Consider the following 25,015-nt stretch of genomic DNA (forward strand, 5'->3'; position numbering starts at 1 on the left):
AAATACTATTATGATGCACATATTATCAGATTGATATAGAATTTTACTATAAATTACAATATATACAATTTATGTATAAAAATTGTATATATTATAACAAAGTTAAAAATAATCATAGATATTAACACAAATATAAATGCATCATAATAATTTAACAACTTATTAACTCAATAACATTTAATATTTAGACGCTATTATTATAAATCATAGTAATAAAGCATCTTGTATTACAATATCATAATATTATTGTTATTTTTTTGTATAATATGATCAATTTATTGTCTTATAATTGTAAAACAGCATAAAATAGGACCTTAACATATTTAAATTATATGCATTATGATGTGATATTATAAATATATATTGGCACACCTTTATGACAAGCATTAAGATGTTATATTAATAAATAACTTAAGCTTAAAGTATTTATTTTATATATATATTAAGATGTTATTATATTATTAATATAACAAAACATCTTATATAAAATAATAGTAAGATTGTTATATAAAATAAGATATTAAAGTATATTATATGTTATTTAGAGTATAAAGTATTATATATTCTAAAAGATGTTATGTTGTTATGATGCAGTTATGATTTGGTCTCATTAAGTTTAATGATCATACTTCATTTAGTTGTTTTAATAGCTTTATTTAGTTTTAGTTTAAATGGAACTTTAGTTAATTTGGTCAAGATCAAATCTAGCGTTAAGCTCAATATGTTGCTTTAAACAATTACTATAATGTAGAATGTGTTCAAAAATTTCATTTGTATAAAAACAAATAGAGGTAGTCAACACATTAACAATGATTTGTAACCAATCATGTTGAGGAGCAACCCAATTTCTTCGGATTCAAAAATGCTAATATCAATGAGGCTTTTTTCAAAGTACTGGATGTTTTCAAAGAGTAATTGGTAAAAATTATTAGTCAATTCAAAAAAAAATTAGTAACAAAAAAAGAGTAATCTTTTGGTTCTTAATTGTTTAATATGATTGTTGTTAATTGACTTTTACGAATGAAGTTTGAAAGAGTTGATTTATCGATGTCTTACTTAAGAATAGCTTTTTTCCTTTTTCAGAGATATTGTCAAAAGGTTGATAAAAGTTTTTATTTTTTCTATTTCTTAATTAAAAAGATTGTGGAATGTATTCCTAATGCAGATTTCCTTTTATGCTTGTTAACAGTCTTGATTACCCCATTCAATCAGCCAACTACACAAGAGAAAATATATTTCAATAAGGCTCACCTTCAGGTAGATAGTGATGTGGAGCAATCCTTTGATTTTCTCAAAAACCGTTGGAGGTCACAAGAGAGATGGAGCACTTCAGTGCTCCTAACATATGCCCACCCAAAGTATGTATTGCAAAATTTATATTGTGTGTAATTTGCTGAAAAACTTTTACAATGGCTTAGGGTTAGAAATTCCAGATGACATAAACTTTGAGGACAGTGATGAAGATGATGTACACTATGTTCAGGCTGAATTAACAAAGGTCAACCCTTTCGACTTGGAATTGAACAAAGTACTCTAATTAAAACTTTGTTTTTAAATCAAAGGCAATAATATATTTTTGAATGTTACGTGGATTTTTTTTTATTTCTTATTTATGACTTGTCTAAGCATTTTGCAAACTCCAAACTTATGCTCATGCTAATGTCAAATTAGTATACGAATTTTTAATTACTTGTATTTAAAAAAAATACTATTTACTTGATATTTAGGATTGAAAAAATGAAAGTTTGTTTAGTTTTTACTAATTGTATATTAAACAATTGTCAAAATTTATCTGCCTCTTTGTAGAATAATCAGTTCTAAACCCACCTCTATCTCTTTTCTACTTAAAATTATTTTCCTAGCTTTTGTTGTAATATTTTTTACTAAATAAATATTCAATAAAAAGTATTTAGCTTTTATAGCAGAGTCTTATAAAAATATTGTTATTTTATTAGATTGTAAAAAATACTAATTAGTAATAATCCCTAATTTAAATTAGTTAGAAATTTATGAATTCAATATTAGAAAAGTTTGTTTTATATAATTACGAAAACTTGGTTCATTCAAAAAAAAATCAACTTGGTTGTTTTTTTGCGTAAGTTTTTGCTTAAGTTCAGCGCAACTCATGCGCAACCGTAACTTTATGGAAATACTGCGAAACATTGGTGAATACCAAAAAAAACATGAACTTACGATTTCCGTAACCTTAGTTGAACTGCGCTAAAGTTACGAAAGTTTGGTGAATACGCACCTTGTTTCGCAAGTATTCTTTCGAAATGATTTTTTTCGTAAGTTTCTTTTCGTAAAGCGTTATTACGGAATTATTATTATTTTTTTCGTATAATGCGTTACGGAAGGTGCACATGTACAATAGGGTGGGTCGTACTTTTAAAATTTTGGATATGGGAGCGCGCGCAACATTTATTTTATGTATTAGGGTATTAGAAGAGACGTGAATAATTTTTTTTTTCTTAAAAAGTTCATCTAGCGTGGGCGCAGGGCGTTTGAAAAATGTCAGTTTTACAAAAATCTTATTATATTGGCATTTTTCGGCCTTTTTTATATTAGCCAAAGGAAAGGCAATTATTAAAAAACAATAAGACATAATATAGACATAAAAAATTATATATATATTCGGTGCTACTTTTCTTAATGCTATACAAACACGATAGACGTAAGAAAAGTTGGCTACCATTATGGATTTTACAAAAAATATCTACTTATAAATTTTAGAAATGGGAGCGCGCGTAAAATTTTTTTATGTGTTAGGATATTAGAAAAGACGTGAATAATTTTTTTTTTCCTAAAAAGTTCATTTATTGTAGGCGTAGGGCGTTTAAAAAACGACAGTTTTACGAAAAACTTTTAAAAAAATTAGTATACAAAACTTGTTGTTGTTATTTTCAATGTGCGTAATGCTACTTGTATAAAATGAGGTGAATCATGAAACATAGTCATCAAACTTTGTGGGCTTTGGACTTATATCCTCCCTTCCATTATTATTAAAAACCATTAAAATTATTTAAATACAGGAAATGGTGAAGGATTTTTTATTTTTATAAAGTTCCAATAGCTTATTTGTAGGATAATTACTAAGATAATAGTTTCCTGACGATTTGCGGTTTAAACAAGTTTTATTTATTTATGATCACTTTGGCATCCTAAATATTGTAATAAAAATGTAATTAACAAATTTATAACATATTTATAAAGGTCGTTTTTTTACCTACTACAAAAAGTACCAATATTTCTTAACAAACATAACATCAATTTCATTGCTATAAATGGCTAAATCTACTCGAGCTCAAACAATGTTAAAATGCCCTAAATTGCATGAGCTATTGGGTAATGGACTCGAACTTTGTTTATCAGAGCTGCCTACGCTGAGAGATAGTTTACGGTATGGAACTTTGTTGTGTGATAGATCAGTTACACATTTGAATACAAGATGTATGTGTATACAAATATTTATTAAAATAAAAAGTATTTGGATGTCAGCAAATTCTACAATCCCGTTGGTCTCAGAAAAATACGCAGTCGATAAACTTGTCCTTGAATGGAAGATTGCAAAAGACATTAGAAAACTGAGAACTACAAAAAAAAGAAATATGTATACGGACAAGCTTGATAAGTTATTTGACTTGACGAAATGTAAGTGCAACATCTTTAGCTGTAATGAAAATGGATGCAATGGTTGTCTTTTTAAAGCTCATGTAACTTGCATATGTCCAAAAGTAGCAAAGATACCTGTGCAAGAACTATTTTTCCTACAAGCTCAAAGAAATAAAATTGGTAACAAAAGTTCTTTACAAATAGGATTAGTTGATATACCAGAGACACATCGGTTAACAAGATATTTAGGTAGAAAAGAATCAGACTCTAAAATACCTGGAGCACTTAGTGAGGATGCAAGTAAATGCTAAAATACTAAAAATATTTTTGTCAATTTTTGTTTAAACTGTTAATTAAAAAGTTGAGTATAAATTGATTATAAATTTTTTTAATTAAAATTGTTTAACATAATTTATTTTCTTCTTTAGCAGTAGAATTTCAAACAACAGACGATTCGGACATTGGCAACAAAAATGCAGATAATACAGAAAAAGTTGACTTCAGTTTGAAAAAAAATTACTTAGATATTACCAGGGTTTCTCAAGCAGCTATTAGGTATGGGGTATCTAACAGAGCTGCAGCAGCCATAGCTACTGCTACTTTAGCTTCTGCAAAAGATGCAAATTCTTTAAAGAAAAATACTGATATTTTCGTTGATCACAACAAAATCAAACGAAGTAAGACTAAGTTAATGAAAGAAATCCGAGGTAGAGCTGAAAAAGTAGCGATGAATGATAATATTCAATGTATATTTTTTGATGGACGAAAAGATTTGACTAAGTACATGAGAGAAGAAGAAGATGGAAAATTACACCCATCTGAAAAAAAAGAAGAACATTATTCAGTTTGTTCTGAACCTGGAGAAAATACCAATTTCATTTCACTAACAATTCTGAAGAAAGAGTAGAGACTGCAGCTGAGCAAATAGCTGATAATATTTACGAATGGATTGTGAATCATGATTTCGGAGACTATTTAGTTGCCATTGGTGCAGACTCAACAAATTTAAACACTGGTTGGAAAGGAGGTGTTATCCATTTCCTTGAACATAAATTGGATAAAAAATTAATGTGGATAATTTGTGCTCTTCATACAGATGAACTACCTCTCCGACATCTAATGATTCAGCTTGATGGAAAAACTACGTCTAAAAATAATTTTTCTGGTTCTATTGGAAAACTTATAGGTAAGGCAAATAGCTTCAAAGTCAAAGATAGCATAGTAAAAATTGAATTTCCTAATGCAATAATAGAACTTGACTCTGAAGTTGTAAAGTCGCTATCAGATGATCAAAAGTATCTTTATAAAATTACCCATGCAATTAACGCTGGGGTTTTTCCGGAAAATCTTAAAAGTAAAGAAATTGGTCCACATTCGCATGAAAGATGGCTGAATTTTGCAAATAGAATATGTTTACTTTGGTGCTCCGAAATCGTACTTTCAGTTGAAGAAACATATAATCTGCAACTTCTGGTGGAGTTTATTGTTGGTGTTTATGCGCCACTTTGGTTTGAAATCAAAGTAAAGTGGAAGTGGACTGAAGGGCCTAATCATATACTCAAGCAGTTAAAACTTCTTTGTCATCAAAGACTTAAAGTTAAAGACATTGTAATACCCTACGTTTTATCTTCTTCATGGAATGCTCATAGTGAAAATGTTCTTCAAACGTTGTTATGTAGTTTAGAAAAAACAGAAAGATAATTTGCAGTTGAAACAATTTTAAAATTAAGAGGAGATTTAAAATACGGAAACACTAGTGTAAGAAGTAGAAAACACCATATACATAATGAAAATGCTGAATCACTTTTTGATCTAATTGGTTGGAGCTTGGATGTACACGAACCTTTACTTACATGTTTATTGTCAAAGGATGAACTTTTAAAATACAATGATATTCCGATGTATGTACCTTGTTTTCCTGTTCATGGGCAAGCTATTGAACGATGTGTCCAAGAAGTCACACGAGCTTCTCAATCGGTATTTGGAAAAGATAGAAGAGATGGGTTCATAAGAGCAACATTAGCACATCGAGAAATCATGCCCGTGAACCAATCAAAAAAAGATCTATTTAAATTAACTTAAGCAATATTAATTTTTTGATGTTTTGCTTTGATTATTTATGATCACAGTAAATAAGTTGAACTTTAAATATATTGTATCTTTTAGATAACATTTTATATATTTTATTTATGACTTCATGAAGAGTAGCACCCCAAATTATGTTTTATTTTAATGTCTATATTATACCTGGTTGTTTTTTGATGATTGCATCGCCATAGGCTTAAATAAAAGGACAGAAAAGTGCTAATTTGATGCATTTTTAGTAAAACTATCGTTTTTTAAATGCCCTGCGCCCACAATAGATGAACTTTTTAGGAAAAAAAAAATTATTCACGTCTTTTCTAATATCCTAATACATAAAAAAAATATCACGCACGCTCTCATTTTTAAAATTTATAAGTAGAATTTTTTTGTAAAATCCATAATGGTAGCCAATTTTTCGTACGTCTATCGTGTTTGTATAGCATTAAAAAAGTAGCACCGAATATATATATATATATTTTTATGTCTATATTATGTCTGATTATTTTTTAATAATTGCCTTTCCTTTGGCTAATATAAAAAAGGCCGAAAAATGCCAATATGATAAGATTTTCGTAAAACTGACATTTTTCAAACGCCCTGCGTCCACACTAGATGAACTTTTTAAGAAAAAAAAAATTATTCACGTCTCTTTTAATACCCTAATACATAAAATAAATGTTGCGCGCGCTCCCATATCCAAAATTTTTAAAAGTACGACCCACCCTAATGTACAACTTCCGTAATAGCAATTTTAATTACGAAAGATGCGAAATTTTCCCTCTTCCGTAGTTTGTTTATCGGCAAACATAATTTCCGTAGTTTGTTTATCCGCGTAGTTTCCTTCGGCGAACCTTCCGTGGTTTGTTTATCGGCGAACCATTCCGTAGTTTGTTTATCGGCGAACAACCTTACTATAAACCAAGCAAAAAGACAAAAAAAATAATGTTTATGACCTTTTATGACATCTTAAACTTATAAAAACATATAACAAAAAATAAAAACAAAAATACAAAACCTAATAAAATTAAAAAAATTTATATATTTAAATCTTTATATAAATAAAATAAAAGTACATAAATACATAAAAACCAAACGAAAATATAAAGTTTGAGAGAAGTTAATAAAAAAACAAACATTAAACAAGTTCTTAAATAAGCGATGCTTAGTTACGGCTGAGTTGCAATAAATAAACCCTTGCTATAAATAAACTCTATGCAAGGAGTTTAGGGTGAGTTGCTATAAATAAACCCTTGCTATAAATAAACCCTACACAAGGAGTTTAGGCTCCTAAAAAAAAAATCATCTTCTAGAGCCCGGTGCATATCTGCTTTCAGTGGCTGGAGTCTATAGTTGTTTGGCGAAAAAAAAAAAAAAATGCGCTGGCATTAAAAAAAATAGCATAAATGTTGATAAAACAGTCTTCGATATTATTAAAAAGTCACTGTTTTGCATTTTTGATTCTTTCATCAAAACCTTGTACTAAACAAACTTAAGCATCAACATATTTAAATTTTGAGTTTGCACGATGTGTAAAAGGTTTATATTAGAGATGTTAAATTCGGTTATATAAGTAGGAGAGCGAGGTACAAATTTTAACTAAAAATTAGTTTTTCACTACGCTCTCTCCATAAATAATTGTGTTTTGACTACCCGAGTTCGTATCTAAGACATCAACAAGTTCAATACTAATTATACCTTTGGAATACTATATGAAGGAATACTGTATTAAGTTTTTCTCAAATCTTTTATTAGATCATTGAGACCAAATAATAATAGGTCATCGAGACTAAAGATTAATGAATTATTGACAGATAATGTTATTTTTATTATTTATTATTATATATATTATTTACATTCAACACTTTATTATTATCTTTTTAATGAGTATTAACAACAACAAAAATATAAAGTAATAAAAAGTTTGTAACTGAAGTTTCTAAATAGATAAATGTTTATAAATGTTTATATTTATTTTTCATTACTTTTCATTACTTATTTTTTCCCCTCTTGCTTTTTAATTTTTTTTACTGTTTAACTCGCTCCATCCTCATTCTTAAATTCTTTAAAAATTATTAATTTAAGTATAAATTACCCAACAAATTGGTATTAATAATTGATAATGCAATTAAATTGCATGTTTTCTAGAACACATTGAGTGGCAATTTGTTTTTCCTTTTTTATTTTACGTGCAGAAAAGAGCTAAACAATGGGTTCAATATTTCAACCTCTGCTCATTGTAACAATGACAACAATTTTAGCTATTGCTTTAGCGTGTCTGATAGTTGGTGCTGTTGGTAATTTCTGGTGGAAAGATGATTTAAATAAAAAGATAGGGTTATTGAGCACAACAACTGGAAATGACGTTAATTATAGAACAAATATATTAAAGTTTGATACTAATCTGGATGATCAAGACTCTGTGAAAAAAGGTAGCTTTATAACAAGAATTTAGGAAGTTTTAATAATTTAATTAAATTATTTTAATTATTTTTTAGTTCTAGCAATTATTACAATTAATATTATTTTAATTAAAGGTCATTTTATACTATATAATACAATAAAATGTCACAAATTTTTTCCCACTATAAACTATTTTTTCATTTTTTATTTAAATTTTTCTGCTTATTCCAAATATATGAAAAAATTCTCTGTATCATTAATCACTTCAAACTTTTTAATTTTTTACTGGCAAACAAGTACCCATTTGTCGTCAGTGCCTCATAATGACACTTCATAGGAGGTTGTTTGTAAGCTTCTTTTGCAACCTACATTTGGATGAGGAAAAAAAAAAGGGTTATAGGACAGATAATAACACATGTATTGTAGGTGGAAAAATACGGCATAAGCAAGTATTTCAAATACAAAGTTTTCCGTTTTCACATCGTAAAATCTTTCATAATACGTAAAGTATTTGCGTATTATGAAAGTTAAGGTAAGTTCTACTCCTCAAAATGGGTATTTGAGGATCTCAAAATTCTTAAGATATAAGAGGTATATTTTACAATGTATGTGGATATGTGTTGGCAAATAGCAGGTATTACATAAGTTTGTGAAAAGTGTCATACTCTTGATGGCGTACGCAAAATAGTTTGGAATACCCATGGGTGATCATGAAAAAACATAGGCTCTCATGTGGTATGTGAAACATGTCTAACTACCTAAGCAGAATGGCGACGAAGTAAAAGAAAGGGAATGCTTTAAGCTAAACCCATAGTATGGTAATGGTACCAAAGTCATATTGGAAGTTTTTGTACTAAGAACAACTGTTGAACCTCATTTTCCAAATTTGAGTGAGCTAGATGATTTAATCAGAGTTTTAGATCTTATTAAGTCAGAAGTTATATTATCAATTCCGATATACTGGAATCTACTAGGCAAGGACATGCATGTACTAAAAACAATATAGAGAATTTAAAATTTACTATGACTTTTGTAATGTATGCTATTGTAAAAATATTTGTCATCAAGATGCTTTTTTTCTTGCTTGACTTGTAACTTGAGGATGCACTAAATGTTTATATTTTCTTAGCTTAAAGGGCAGTAGATCTTTACTAGAAAGTTCATTTCAATAATTACAAGAACCTTCATTTCAAGTGGAAAGATTATTTTATATTCTCAATCAGCATTTAAAAGATTTCAACAAAGTCTTATATCAAACTAGAATTGGCAAAAGAGTTTGTAAAGACCTTAGATTTTGGATGAGAAGCTATACAATAAATTCGTCTCATGTTTCTAAAACTACCTGAAGCAAAAAAAAAAATACTGTATCTTTGTTGCCCCCCATCCCCAACCCTCCTCCTCCTCAAAAAAAATGGCAGTTTCTCTGACATGACTGTTGAAGTCAAAGAAAGACTCGAACGATCAATAACAAAAGTTGAAAAAGACGCTTGATGGGGATTTCGTGATATTTTGTAGATTCTTAGAATCACAAAGACCCTTGATTGCTACAAACAACTGGTTGCAAAACTTATTCAAGAAACTAGATTGTCTTATGTCCATAAAGTTTCATATAATGCATTTAATCCTAGATTTCTTCCCTTAAAAGTTGAATGAAAACTTAGATCTTTTGCTTCAAGTAGCTTTTGGAGATGTCGGTGGGGAGCATGGGGAGAAATTTCATTAGGACACATCAAGAAAGTATAAAATTATTATGAATGAATTTATATGAAAAAGTATATCAATGTTTCATCAAAACAAATGTGATTTTTATATAGTAAAAAAATCCATGTGAGCAAGGCCTTTGGTACGTTGTGTAATACATTGTTACAATAATGTTGTTTTTATTCTTTTAAAAATGTGCAATTCTTTTTTTTATCTTTTTAAGTTTGCTTAATTGCTTAATGGTAGATATTTTGTTTTTAGATATTATTTTAATTCTGGTTATCATTGGAGGAGCCTTTGCTCTATCGTCTATATGGAGTGCATTATTTTTATTCTGCTGTTTTCAAAACAGATCACATTGGTTATGCGGTTGCGTAATACTAATTGTAACCACATTTATTGCTGGTAGGTAACATTGCAAGTTTTAAAAAATAAACACTTAGTTTTATTAAATTAAAAGTATAGCAAAATTGAGAACTGGAATCAAAGTTGCTTTAACAAAGTGACACTTTAGAAAATATGAGAGCTGTTTAATAATTTAAGACGTAAATATATAGAGGAATTCAAATTTAATACTTTTATTTATGATTTGCGGGATTTGTTTAAATGATATAGAATATTTGTATTTCTGATTTGAAACATTGGTTTTGGCATGATCAAGGGCATGTCAACTCGCCTAAGTTAAGTTTTTTGCGAAGGATTGTGGGATGCCCAAGTTTAACAACATTTATTAAATATATAATCAACTACGCTGAGTCGTAGCTCAGCGTAGTTGAAGTGTTTTTCAAAAAATTGCCATCAAAAAAATAACCATTGGTTATAAGTTTAAACAATCGAGATATTTCCGTAAAATACTTGTTCTGCAAAATAAAAGATTGTTTAAAGGAAAAACACTAAAGATCTTCTGGCAGACTACAAGAAATCTTTAAACATTTATATTGTTTTATATATTAAGCATTTACATAACATGATTTTGTATAATATAACTGCAGTATATTTTCTACCTTTTTCCATATTTTTCCATATATATAATTCTAATTTTAGCTTTTTTTATCATTATTTTTTTAAATTCACCTCCTCAAGGTCAAGAAGGCCACTACAGACTAGGAGGCTACTTTATTGCGGTTATAACCCTTTCTTAACTTTATAACTCCGAAACACGATCCATGACCAACAAAGCCGTTGAGCGGAGAAACCAATTAGTATCAGCGCGGTACTGCCAGGGACGTGGCGGCGATCGAGCTTCGAACCTCTCACTTATGAAGCGAGCGCTCTACCAATAAACCACTAACGCATACTTAGTTTAGCTTTAATTTCAAGACATGTGAAATCTCAATTTCTCGAATGTTATTTTTTATAGAGGTATTTTTCCCCAAATACCCATATGTATCATGTGTTTGAATTTAAGCTGTAAATAGTTATGCCATTTTTAGACAATTCTGGTCCACTGTCCTCCGGCTTCACTTCAATTCTCAAAATAGATTTATATATTTAAATGATTGCTAAAAAAATTTTCATATTTTGTCGTGAATATAATCTTAACTTTAGCTTTAATTTCCGGACCTTCCAGAAATTTCTCGAGTACTATTTTTAAGCAAGTACTTGAAATGCTGGAGTTATTTTAGTTATTGCTAAGACATTAAAACAATAGAATATTACGAAAAAAATATAAGAAAAAGAGCTACAGTTACCAGCATATAATTTTTTTTGTTTACTTTTATTTATTAACTGAAAAACATTATAACTTTAGGTAAAAAAAAAAGAAAACACATATGTTTTTACGAAATTATGGGTTTAAAAACTTTGTAAAAGTTTTAGCTCTTTTGATCAACAACTATATCTAAATAAAGGCATTTTTTTAATTTTATTCAAAACAATTTGAAGTAAATCGACTGACCAAAGCCACGAAAAAGTTCAAAAACAGACTTTATAAAAGTCTTAAGCTCAGTAGAAACAAAAAAAAACAACTTAAAGAAGTATTTTTGAAAAAACAAGCAGAAGTCGTTTTATTAAACGATTTTAAATTTTGATTTATTTAATTTCATTTTTCGCCTAAGCTGTAGATTGTCAATGACGAGATTTCGTTGAAATTTTCAATTTAAGTTTTATTAATTCATTTTAATCACGCTGAGTGATCGGATTCTTTTAGTTGTTTGATTATTTTTAAAATAAATTTTAATTGTTTTTTATTATTTTGAATATTTAACAATTATTTACATTTATGAATTTTATTCATTTTGAGAAGTGAAGTTAAGCCAAGGCTCTAATCATCGCAAAGCATCTTCGTTTGACAGTATTAGTAAGTATAAATATATAAATGTTTGGAGCTTACTCTAAGTCTAGAAGTTAGCTATCTCAAACACTAAAATATGCAAGATCTGCCCCTGCTTTGACCACCTAACACACTATAAAAGGATCCCAGAAATCAATTATTTGGCCCAAAATACCCTAAATACCAAACATGGATCATATTTCTATATTTATTATTTTTTTTTTATTTTCATTTTTTTTTTTTTATTCAAATTTTTTTTGTTCTTTAATCCTTACAAATTCGTAAAATATAATAGAATCTTTACAGAGTAAATAAAATTTAAAAAAAAAAAAAAATTACAAAGTTAAGTTATACAAAAAAATATATAAAGTAAAACTGTAAAGTATTAGAAATTACTTCAAAGAACGCGGAAAACTTGCAGAAGACCGACGGTCTTGTCATCAAGAAACCGCTATGCGTTACTAATATTTTTGGATGCTTTTTTTTAAAATAAGTTTTTTTTTTTTTTTTTTTTTTTTTAAATAAAAAAACAAAAACAAAAAAATGTTATCGGTTTTCGGCAGAATGAGAATAAAAATCCAAAATGCAAAAAAACAAAGAATGCAGACAAAAAGAAGTTTTTAATTTTTTGATTTTATTTCAATACACATTAATATAAGTAGGTACACGATTTGCTAAATAGGTAAATTGCTAAATAGGTAATATATAGTCGTTCGAGTGTTGATAAATAAGCCTATTATTTGCTTTTGTGTTTTTGTTATTGCTGTTGTTTTTGAGTTATTTAGAGTTTTTTGGGTTATTTAGAGTTTTTTGAGTTATTAGAGTTTACATTAGTTTCGGAACAAAGTTAGATTTATACATAGTTTTAAATGTTTTTGGGTTAATAAAAGTTCATAAAGTTGTTAGTGTTTAAAATGAGATCTTTTAATAACGTTTTCAGAGTATTTAAGTTATTCGATTTTTCCAGTTGAGTATTTTTTGATATTAATTTATAATATAGATAAGGACCACGGTACGAAATGGAAAAGTGCGAGAGATTTGTTTTTTTAAAAGGTACGTTGAAGTTTCCCGTTCCTCTGGTATGGTATCTATTTTTGCTATTTTGGAAAAAATTCTTTGAAAAGTAAGAAGGAGCAAGTCCAAGTTTATATTTGAGCATAAATAACAAATTTTGGAATATATTGATTTGATATACATTTAATGCTTTCAAATTTTTTAAAAGTGGCTCAGCATGCGAGAGTCTATCCTTATTAAAAACTATTCTTGCAGCATGTTTTTGCTTTCGATATAGTGTAGTTAGTTTGGATCTATGAGTGCTCGCCCATGCAACATTAGCGTATATATAGTAGCTTTGTATAAACGAGAAGTATAGAAGCTTTAAATTATCAGGAGAAAGAATAGAACTAGCTTTGTAGAGGATACCAATGTTTTTTGATATTTTGGTATTTAATATATCTATATGTGATTTCCATGAGATGTTCTTATCAATAAGTATCCCAAGAAATTAAGTTGCTTGGGTTCTCTCTATTTCTTTAGTATCTATATTTAGCGAAGGTAAATCGGGTGGTATTTTTTTAAGGTTAGAATGAAAAAGAATGTATTTGGTTTTTTCTGTGTTTAACGATAATTTGTTAGATTTTAACCAACTGTTTATTTTTTCAAGTTCAGTATTTGTAGTTTCATAAAGTTCTGTAATTGATGAGGATGCATAAAATAAATTGGTGTCGTCCGCGAACATTATGAAATCTAATATACTTGAGGCTTTAGGAAGATCGTTTATGTATATTAAAAACAAAAGAGGTGCAAGAATGGAACCTTGGGGGACACCGCATTTTATTTTGAGTAATTTTGAAAATTTTTTTCCATGAGCAATAACGCATTGTTTTCTGTCTAGTAAAAAAATTTTGAACCAGTTTAGTGCAACACCTTTTATCCCATATTTTTCCATTTTCCTAATTAAGATAGCGTGATCTACCGTGTCAAATGCCTTAGATAAATCAACAAAGACTCCAAGGACGTATTTTTTGTTTTCAAAGGAGTCATTTATATTATTTATAAGATCAAGAATTGCGTGTTCGGTTGAATGTTGCTTTTGGAAGCCAAACTGTTTTTCATTTAGGATTTTGTTATTTGTTAGATATTTATACAGTTTATTGTATATTACTCTCTCCAAAAGTTTTGAAAATACAGGAAGCACTGAGATAGGTCTGTAGTTACTTAGTGTAAATGCATCACCGTTTTTTAATATTGGTATTACCTTAGCTATTTTTAATTTATTCGGTACGGATCCTGTAATAATTGAAGATTTAAATATTTCATAGATTGGTTGTTTTATCTCCGGAAACACATTTACAACTATATAGCTACAAATGTCGTCTATCCCAGGGGCCTTATTCGTCTTAAGAGAGTTTTTTGCAATTTCTAGTTCTTCATGGTTTAGTTCAGAGAAAATATTTAAACAGAAATGTTGGTTTGTGATATAGGTTTTGAAGGAGATATCAGGGCATTGAATTTTTGAAGCCATATTAGGGCCTATGTTTGCAAAAAAGCTATTGAAGTTTTCAGCGATAGAAGTTTTGTCGATATATTAAGTTTCGTTAACGATAATTTTATCGGGTAAATTATTTGATTTAGTATAGTTTTTATCTATTATTTCTTTCAATATGTTCCAGGTTTTTTAAATATCACTTTTGCTTTTTTGTAGTTGTTTTGAATAATATACTTTTTTTGAATTTTTTCTAATTTTTTCAAATAGATTTTTGTATTCCTTGTATGTAGTTAAGTTAGTTTCGTTTCTGTTTTTTAAATACTTGTTATAGAGTTTTTGCTTTGTTTTTGATGATTTTATAATCCCCTTAGTTATCCATGGGCAGTTTAGATACTTTAGCTTTATTTCGTTCTCTTCAACAGGGAAATGTTTATTGTAGTGATCTAGAAAAATATTTACAAATAAATTGTATGCGGAATTTGTGTGTCCAAGGTTACATTCTTGATACACTTCATCCCAATTTACTACCGATAGCGAGTCTTTAAAATTTTTAATAGAGAACTGATTGATTTTTCTTTTATATACTTTAGTTTTAGGATTGTTATAGGTTCTTAAATCTTGAGATAATGAAAAATAAATAGGAAAATGGTCTGATAAATCGGTTTTGATAATTCCTGTTTGTAAGGAAGTTTCGAGAAATGTATTTGTTAATATATTGTCTATTGCAGAGACGGAGGTTGGGGTTATCCGAGTAGGTTTGTTAATGATTGGAAGGATACATAATTGAAACAGATTATCAAAAAAGAGTTTAGTAACCGCGTTTTCTTTGTAGTTTAGACTGTTAATATTTAAATCTCCTATAAAAAAAATATTTTTTCCCTTGTCATTTATTTTAAGAAAAATTTCATTTAAAAAATTTGAAAATTTAGTTATATCACCTTCTGGAGGTCTATAGCAAGTGGAAATTATAATATTTTTTGATTTATTACCCGTTATCTCAATAGTAAAGACTTCGCTATCAGTGTCTGAGATGGAGAGGTCTGGTCTTACTTTAAACACTCGATTATCTCGGATATACGTTGCGATCCCTCCTCCCCTTTTGATTGTTTTTCTTTCAAAAGATAATAGTTTATAATTTGGAATTTGAAAATTTGTGTTCGTTTGAAATAATTCATCAGAACACCACGTTTCAGTTATGCAAATCATACTGAATGAGTAGTTGCAATCTATTAAAAAGTGTTTTAGTTTATCAAAATTTTTATTTATACTTCTTATATTTATGTGTATTGCAGTAAAATTATTTTTTAGAGTTTCGAGTTCAGTTTTAAAAGTTACTATTTCAAAGTATTTCGAATCAAAATTATTTCTGTGAAAAATTTGCGCATCAGAGTCGTAAAAATCATTTAATAAAATATTATTAGCGGTTTCGAAGACGTTGCAACGCAGCGTTTCAAAATCTTTTGTTTTGTTTTTGTTTTCGTTAGTCATTGCGTAAAGTGCGGTAAATTAAAACGTGCTAGCATAATAAAAAATGTACAGAGCTATTTCACATATCTCGACTTAGTTAAAAATTAAAATTATTTACGAAAATCTCTGACGAATATTTTATCATATTTGATAATAGCAAATTTACCTTCCTTTCGAAATCTTTTTACATCTTTCCAAAGCTTTTTTCTTATTTCCATCGTTTCGTTCGCATAGTCTTCATTAATGAATATTCCGGTTCCTTTGAGTTTTTTTGATAGCGTTAAAATTTTATTTTTGTTTTGAAAGTCTAATAGTTTTATAATTATAGTTCTTGGAGATTTATCTTCATTAGTTTTCCCAATGCGGTGAGCTCTTTCAATGATTACGTCTTCAGAGATTCCCAGTTTGTTTCTAAATAGATCTTTAACTTTCTTTGTACAGTCATTCCAAGATTCCATGGGCAGCTCAGTTAAACCATCAATCCTTAGATTATTACGGCGTGAACGATTTTCAAGGTCAATATTTTTTTTTTTAGATTGTTAATTTCCATGGCCATCAAACTGTTAGTTTCCGAAATTTTTTTTTAAGAAGTTTTCTTCCTGAAAGTTATAAATTTAAGCTATAAATAGTTGAGCCTTTTTTAGACGATTCTGGTTCACTGTCCTCTGGCTTCACTTCAATTCAATGATTGCTAAAAAATTATATATATATATATATATATATATATATATATATATATATATATATATATATATATATATATATATATATATATATATATATATGTATATATATATATCTATACATATATGTATATATATATATATATATATATATATATATATATATATATATATATATATATATATATATATATATATATATATATATATATATATATATATATATGTATATATATATATATATATACATATATATATATATATATATATATATATATATATATATATATATATATATATATATATATATATATGTATATATATATATATATATATATATATATATATATATATATATATATATATATATATATATATATATATATATATATATATATATATATTAAATGGTATGCGGTAAAGAACTGACATCTGAAAAGCGAGTTCAGGTCGTTATTTTGTACAAAGAGAACATTTCTATAAGACAAATAGCCAAAAAGCTCGGTATTTCACATTCCACTGTTGTAGCTACTGTAAAGAGAAATCAAGAGCTGAAAAGTTTTAAATCCCGTTCACGCGCTGGGCGCCCGAAGGTTACAAGCAACCGTATGGATAATACTAAAATAAAGGCAGCAAAAAAATCACCAAGAGCATCCTCAAGTGCCATTAGAGGCAAACTGCCTGGATCACCATCCAAGAAACCAAACAGCCGGACAATACGCAGACGGTTATTTGATGCAGGCTTGAAATCTTACCAACCAGCACGAAAGCCGAAGCTTTCACCAAAGAATATTTGCGATCACATAGCGTTTTGTCAGAAGTACAGGCAGTGGACACCAGCCCAGTGGAAACAAGTGTTGTTTTCAGATGAGACAACATTCACGCAATTCTACTCATTTTGTAGACATGTAAGACGCCCACCAAATCAGAAGCATAATCCAAAGTACGTTATACCAACAGTCAAACAGGCTCCAAAAGTTATGGTTTGGGGAGCAGTCTCTGGTAGCGGTCGTGCCGGCATTTGGATTATGCCTAAAAATACAACAATCAATGGTGCTGTTTACTTGAGTATACTGATGGATAAGCTGCCACCATTTGTACCAATACATGGCATCACTCATTTCCAGCATGATGGCGTACCTTGTCATGGTACCAAGGCTGTTAAGGACTGGCTGCGTCCTGAAAACATTCCGCTACTGGAACCTTGGCCAGGCAACAGTCCAGATCTCAACATTATTGAAAATATTTGGACTGTAATGAAGCAGAAGATTGCTGCACATAGCCCAAGTTCTGAAGATGACCTCATCAACTGAATTAAACGCGTGTGGGTGCAGGAGATTACGCCGGACTATTGCAAGAAACTGTGTGAATCGATGCCAGGACGTATTGAAAATATTCTCAAAAATAAAGGATTTCATTGTAAATACTAAAATATGAATAGACATGCAGTTTAACCTGTATAGTGTGTATAAACATTCGAAATATTTGTACTGATTTATAATTTACTACTTGTTTTTCTAAATTTTGAGTGTTTTTTGTAAAAAATTGCAGTGGTCGCAAACTTTTGTCCATGACTGTATATATATGCAGTTCAGCAACGATTAAATCTTGTCAGTTAAACCTTGGCAACCTTGTGCTCCAGTCAGATGTCCTATTGAATCAAGGTATTTAACTAGATGCTATTGGTAATCTGATCAACCTGATTCATGTTGTAAGATTAGAAAATGCGATTTGTATCAATATTGTTCTTTATGGCACAAGACACTAGATAAAAGTTAAAATATGCATAAATTATTTTTATTACCCATTAAACTTCACTCTTTTCACCCCGAGTCAAAAAATTTAATTACCGTGTTGTACAAAATAACGCTAAAATATGGGTAAAAAAATGTGTTTATATTACAACAGTAAAAAATTCCATTGAAAATAAGTGAAATTTTACTAAAAAATTAAAACATCTTTAAGAACCAACTGCTTATATTAGAAACATATAAATAAAATGAAAACAAAAAAAGAAAAAGAACATGCAAGAAATTACTTAACATTGTACATTAAACAGCCAATGTAGAATTTTCGAAAAGAGTCTGTACATTTTACTTCAGATGTAGTTTTTTAATATAGAAGTTTACCATATCCTTTAAACTGAGAATTTTTTTATTAAGAACCTTATAAAAAATTAAATATCATAGATAAGGTTGTTTTTATAAATTTTATGGAGAATTCATAATTATCAAGTCTTATCCAACTCTCGAAGCAACTATGTTTTGCAAAGAGAATGGTATATCCAACTTACCTACCACAATACACAATTAGACTATAACCTCTTTATTGTAAGGCCATTTTTCCCATTTAAAGAAAAATTGAATATTATTTTTAACGGTTGGATTTGAACGGTTGGAAGTAATCATGGTAAAACTATAACTTACAATTTGCTTTCTTTAACACATATTTATCGTTTGTACAGTTAATGTAATTAAAGATAAGTTTTGAGTTTAAAAAATATTTTTTTAAACGAATTCACCAACTATAAAAACTTGCAAAAAGGTATTATCTGTACCTCTAATTATGACAATTATTTTTCTTCTTTTTGCATATATAGCTTGTTCTACCTTTTATTCCCTTAGGAGCAACTAAAGGAGGAGTTTAAATTAAAATTGATATTCCTGTTTGATCTATATTAAAAATATAGTTGGGTAAGTTTTATATTTATGCTTTGTTATAATAACTTGTTATAAACTTGGATACTAAAAACAAACAAAAAAACAAAAGTAAAAAATGATATACAAAAGTTACAACAGGTATGTTGTTAACCTCTGATAGATTTCTTATGCTCCAAAAAAAAAGGCAGAAATTTCACATAACTTTTAAACATCTAATGGCATAATTTTTAAACATCTATAAATAAATAATCATCTATTCTTTTATCTACTACATTAAGGATATAATTTTCTACCTTAGAAGATAGAAAATCATACATTACTAGGGATATATCACACATCCTACCCTAAGGCAGAATTTTATTTTAGAATACATCGTGTTCTTTTTTTTTGTTTATGTATACGGTTACATTTTTCTAAAGACACATTAATTATTTAAATATTATTTTGAAAATTATTAAATTTATTAAAATTATTATTATATTGATGCAAAGTGTATGAAAGCCTTAGGTAAACATTTCAGATAAAAAAACACTGAAAAAAGTACATATTTTTTTCAATATCACACTGGACCAGGTGTATAAGTAATCTACAGAACAGATATTAAAAGTTCTGTACTAATATTGGTAAAAAATAGCTTAAACCTAACAAAACTGTTTGAGCATTCAAAAGTTGACATTGACTGAGGCTAAAAATTTTTCTGTGTGTTCCATTACACTATTTTTTTCTTATTTACACTAATTTATTTTTATTATTATTTTATATTATTTTCATTAGTATTTATTAATATTAAAGTTTAATTTTCACAGCTAGAAAATCACAAGTTACACGTTATTTGAAGATATTCTTTCTCAAGAGCAGTATCAATAGAACTCACTTTTGTTCAATATGCAAGTAACCGCTAAGAATACATGCATACTGATTTTTGATTTTTAGTTGATCTCCCATGTTTTACCATTCTTATCATTGTCGTTGTTGCCATTCCTGTTGTAGCAATTGATGGTCTCGTTGTCGTTTTCAACTGGAAAATAGTTACTATTTCCATTATATCTACCTTTTTTTTACCCTCATTATTAAAATCTGCATTAAAATCGAGACATGCAATCTACATATTTGTATTAAAGTTGTTTTTATTATATTTTTACTGCAGAGAAAAAAGATATTGTAGTAAACATTTAAATAAACTGATATGCCCAAGATAATGTAAAGTTTGATTTTAAACAATATAGTTTGAAAGTGTAAGCAACAAGTCCGTGATAAAAACACCGTGATACTCCAGGAAAGGGTTAAGAGTGCAAATGGTGATACATGATGATCAAAAATATTTTGACAAATTTAATTAATCACAAAATGACAGAAGTTTAAATGGAAAAATTTTTTATATTTTTAGTATTCAAAATTTTTTAAATTTTTAGCGCCTTAAGAGCGATCTAGTATAAGTAAATTAAAGCAACCAAGATAACCTAATTTTAACAACACAACGAAGTAACCATAATGATAATTATTTTAATATCAATGATATATATATAGATATATTGATATATATATGTATATATATATATATATATATATATATATAAATATATATATATATGTATATATATAGATATATTGATGTACATATGTATATATATATATATATATATATATATATATATATATATATATATATATATATATATATATATATATATATATATATATATATATATATATATATATATATATATATATATATATACAGTATTGTATATATATATATATATATATATATATACATATATATATATATATATATATATATATATATATATATATATATATATATATATATATATATATATATATATATATATATATATATATATATATATATATATATATATATATATATATACAGTATAGGAAAAAACTAAAGCAACTTTTTGTATAATATCCTACTTTTCATAATTTAAGTAATGATTATTCAAAATATTTTAAAGAAATTTTTTTATTTTGTTTCCCCTACCTTATTTTATTAAGTTATTAAAAAAATTTTTTATTTTTTAAATTTTTACAAATTAAAAAAATAATATAAAGCAAAAATGGCAATGTGTCCTGTGGAAAAAACTAAAGCAACTACAAAATGATATGAGTTAAGTTTTAACATTTTTTTGACTTATTACCTGAAAATAAACATTACAATAACAAACAAGTTTAAACAAGTTTCCTATGATATGGTTAAAACAAAATATTTAAAAAAAAAAAAAATTCACAGATAATTTTGCAATCTGTGAAGATGGTTGTGTACTTTAGCCAATTGAAGTTATAAAAAAATTAATATGGCGAGAAATAAATACAATATTTTTACAAGAAATTGCTTAGTTAGTGATTATAATAAAGGATTAACTCAAAAGAATTTAGTGAAAAGTATAATATTATTAAATCTGTAATATCAAGATTAATAAAAAAATTTATTACAACTGGTAATGTAGAAGTAAATCATAAGGGAGGCCGTCCACGAAAAACAACAGCCCATGAAGATAAATTAATTATTAGACAAATAAAAAATGTCCTGCAATTTTATCCACTGATGTTTTAAGGAACTTAGAGTTAAATATAACAGACAGAGTCATCAGAAATAGAGCTCTAGAGGCTAAATTACCAAGTCGGCGGCTAGCTTGTAAGCCAGTCATATCTAAAAAAAATTGACTAGCAAGAATAATTTTTGCCAAAACCTATGGGAAATGGACTCTGCAACAATGGAAAACTGTACTTTTTTCCAACAAATCCCAATTTAACTTAATTCAATCTGATAATATGACACATGATAGACGACCAAGTGGGACAAGATTATTGCCTAAATACTGTAACTTGACAGTAAAACATGGTTGTGGGTCTGTGATGGCGTGGGGATGTTTTTCATCGGGTGGAGCAGGACCTATTGTGAAATTAAATAATAAAATGAATCATTTACAATAAAAAGAAATTTTGGAAACAAAAATATTACCATATGCTGAGGAGATGCCCATTCGTTGGAGATTTCAACATGACCGGGATCCTGAGCATACATCAGCATTCTTGATAAAATGGATCGAAGATGATAAAGTTGAATTAATAAAGTGGCCCGCTCAATCCCCGGATTTAAATCCGATAGAAAATTTATGGGAATTTGCAAATAAAAGATTAAGAGGGCGCAGATTTTCCAACCAAAATCAATTATTCGAGGCCATTGAAAGAGAGTGGATGCAGATTCCAAAAGAAACTATAAAGAAATTGATAAAATCAATGTCAAAACGTTGTGAAGATGTAATTAAAAATAAGTGCCACTCTACAAAATATTAATTTTATCTTTTTTTATATAATGATTTATTTAATTTTATCTATTATAAAAATTTGCTTTAGTTTTTTTCAGTTAATAACTGCTATCATTTAGAAAAAAATGTGTGTTTTTTTATTTTTTATTTAATACAATATAAAAATTTAATAACTTTTAGGTAACCTATGCTTTGTTATAATAAAAATTAAATTTATTTTTGATACTAAAAAAAAATAATGAGTTTCTTAATGAAAGTATGATTTTATAACCTGAGTTGCTTTAGTTTTTTCCAATACTGTAATTTCAGTATACATATATATATATATATATATATATATATATATATATATATATATATATATATATATATATATATATATATATATATATATATATATATATATATATATATATATATATATATATATATATATATATATAATATAATTGGTCAATACTGAAGCAATTCGAAATTTACCAAGTTTTTATTTTTTTTTGTTTTCAAAACTTGGCTAGAGGTGGGGTTTTGAACCACGGATCTTACGTTTCTGAGGCAAATGCGCTAACAATGTGCCACGGCTGCTACCAACCATTACCAACCATACTAACCCAAACTATATACCGACCATAATAGCCCAAATAATTTTTAAGAATTTTTAATATTTTTTAATATGCAGTAATGCTGTTGTAGTGCAGTGGTAGAGCGCTTTCCTCATAAGCAAGAAGTTCTGAGTTCAATCCCCACCACGTTCCTGGTAGTACCACGCTCAACTTGTTTCTACGCGCAATGGCCTTGTTCATCAAGGTTCGTGTTTCGGAGTTATGCAGTTAAGAGGGTTGTAACCACAACTAAAGCAGCCTCCTCGACTGCAGTGGTCTTCATGGTCATGAAGCATTTTAAATTTAAGTTAAAAAAAAAATACATGTCGACTAAATTACTTCATACTTGATTTTAGGAGTGTGTAGTCTGGCAGCAATTATTTATGCCGAAGTCAAATTTAAATCGGTTTGGGAAAAATCAGAACATGGATACGCTACTGTTTTAACTTGGGTTGGTTCAGCAACATGTGTCACTGCGTTTATAATTTCATTTTTTTTAATCTGTGTTGCACCGTCAAATGAATATCTAACTCATGCTTATAATCAAGGTAGCTTTACTTACGATCGTGAAAAAGGATTGCAAATGGACAACATAGGTTACGATGCCTCTCATTAAAAATATTTTTGTTGAAAGTTCAATTTGGTGCTAATTGAGATTTTTTTTTCAAGCCTAATGTTATTTTGATTGACTAAACTAACATACTATTTTGTTACTATTTTATCTGTTTACCTGTTTTTGGCTAATTAAAGATAAACTTCTTTTTAACTGCAACTTCAGATGTATAATTAGTTATATGACCGGTTTAGAAACATGGTTTGTTTTATATTTTATGCTGCAGGTAAGCAGGATCATCCCAAAGAGGTCTTCTATGGTGGTGGTGGTAGTGGGGGGGGGGGGGAGTATATATTTTTTGACAACTAGAGACACCTAAAAAAAAAAAAATCCTAAATTTTTGCAGTTTTCTAACTATAGTTCAAAATTTGCTCAATGTGCCAACTCAAATGTTTATGACAACTTTGAAGGAGGGGGGGGGGAGGGCACCTCCTACATCCCCGTTCAGGACAGCCCTACAGGTAGGCATGACGTAGTACAAACCACTGTAGTGTAAAGTTATGTAATGTTCCAATGTTCCAAACCAATGTAGTGTAAAGTTATGTTATTTACATAAAAATACTAAATAGTAAACTATACAGTTTACTGTAAACTATTTTTTTTTATTATAATTACCTTAATTAACTACCAGGTTAATTAAGGTGTTTACCAAATAATGCAGGTTTAATGCAATATGGTGCTTTTTTTAAGTATTTTAAAAGCATGTTCAGATTTAAAAAATTTAATACATTATGATCAGTGCATGGGTGCCCGCAAAGGGTGGGCAAGGCTTCATTTTTTGGTTGAGATAAATTTTTCGATACTGTGACGGTACGTTTCGGTAAAATATTTTCTTGCTACCATGTTTCTTCACGGTTTCCGAAAAAATTTCATTACTTGTTTGTACAGTTTCCGTATTTAACATTTCCGTATATAATATTAATACTACTTAGATTTTAAAAAATATATTGCTCAAGGGTTCAAAACCTTTACAGTTGAGTCAACGTAAAAATATTGTGAAGATTTTTGATACAGTTTCGACCAAAATAATGGAGCTTTGATAAAAATAATTTTGACAACAAAAATGTACAAAAAATTGTTGATGAAATAATAAAATGAGATGGCAATAAAATATAAAAAGATTAACAATAAAAGAACTT

The 25,015-nt window shown here is 28.1% G+C and overlaps 1 protein-coding gene across 3 annotated transcripts in view; it reads left to right on the forward strand.

Annotated features, from left to right (window-relative positions):
* LOC136080822 (uncharacterized) overlaps positions 1-24,035 on the forward strand; it is a 40,025-nt gene extending 15,990 nt beyond the window's left edge. Inside the window, exons 2-4 of one of the 3 annotated variants that reach the window (XM_065798060.1) lie at positions 7,843-8,126; positions 10,060-10,203; positions 23,620-24,035. In XM_065798060.1, the coding sequence (XP_065654132.1) occupies positions 7,904-8,126; positions 10,060-10,203; positions 23,620-23,879 (627 nt within the window). In that variant the 5' untranslated portion in view covers positions 7,843-7,903 and the 3' untranslated portion in view covers positions 23,880-24,035. Of the gene's footprint in view, positions 1-7,842; positions 8,127-10,059; positions 10,204-19,332; positions 19,371-23,619 lie in introns of those variants that run through there. The other 2 variants (XM_065798059.1, XM_065798061.1) reach the window with 2 other exon arrangements.
* The last annotated feature ends 980 nt before the right edge of the window (positions 24,036-25,015 follow it).

Source organism: Hydra vulgaris, chromosome 05 (genome assembly GCF_038396675.1).
Source record: "Hydra vulgaris chromosome 05, alternate assembly HydraT2T_AEP".
Taxonomy (NCBI): Eukaryota; Metazoa; Cnidaria; class Hydrozoa; order Anthoathecata; family Hydridae; genus Hydra; species Hydra vulgaris.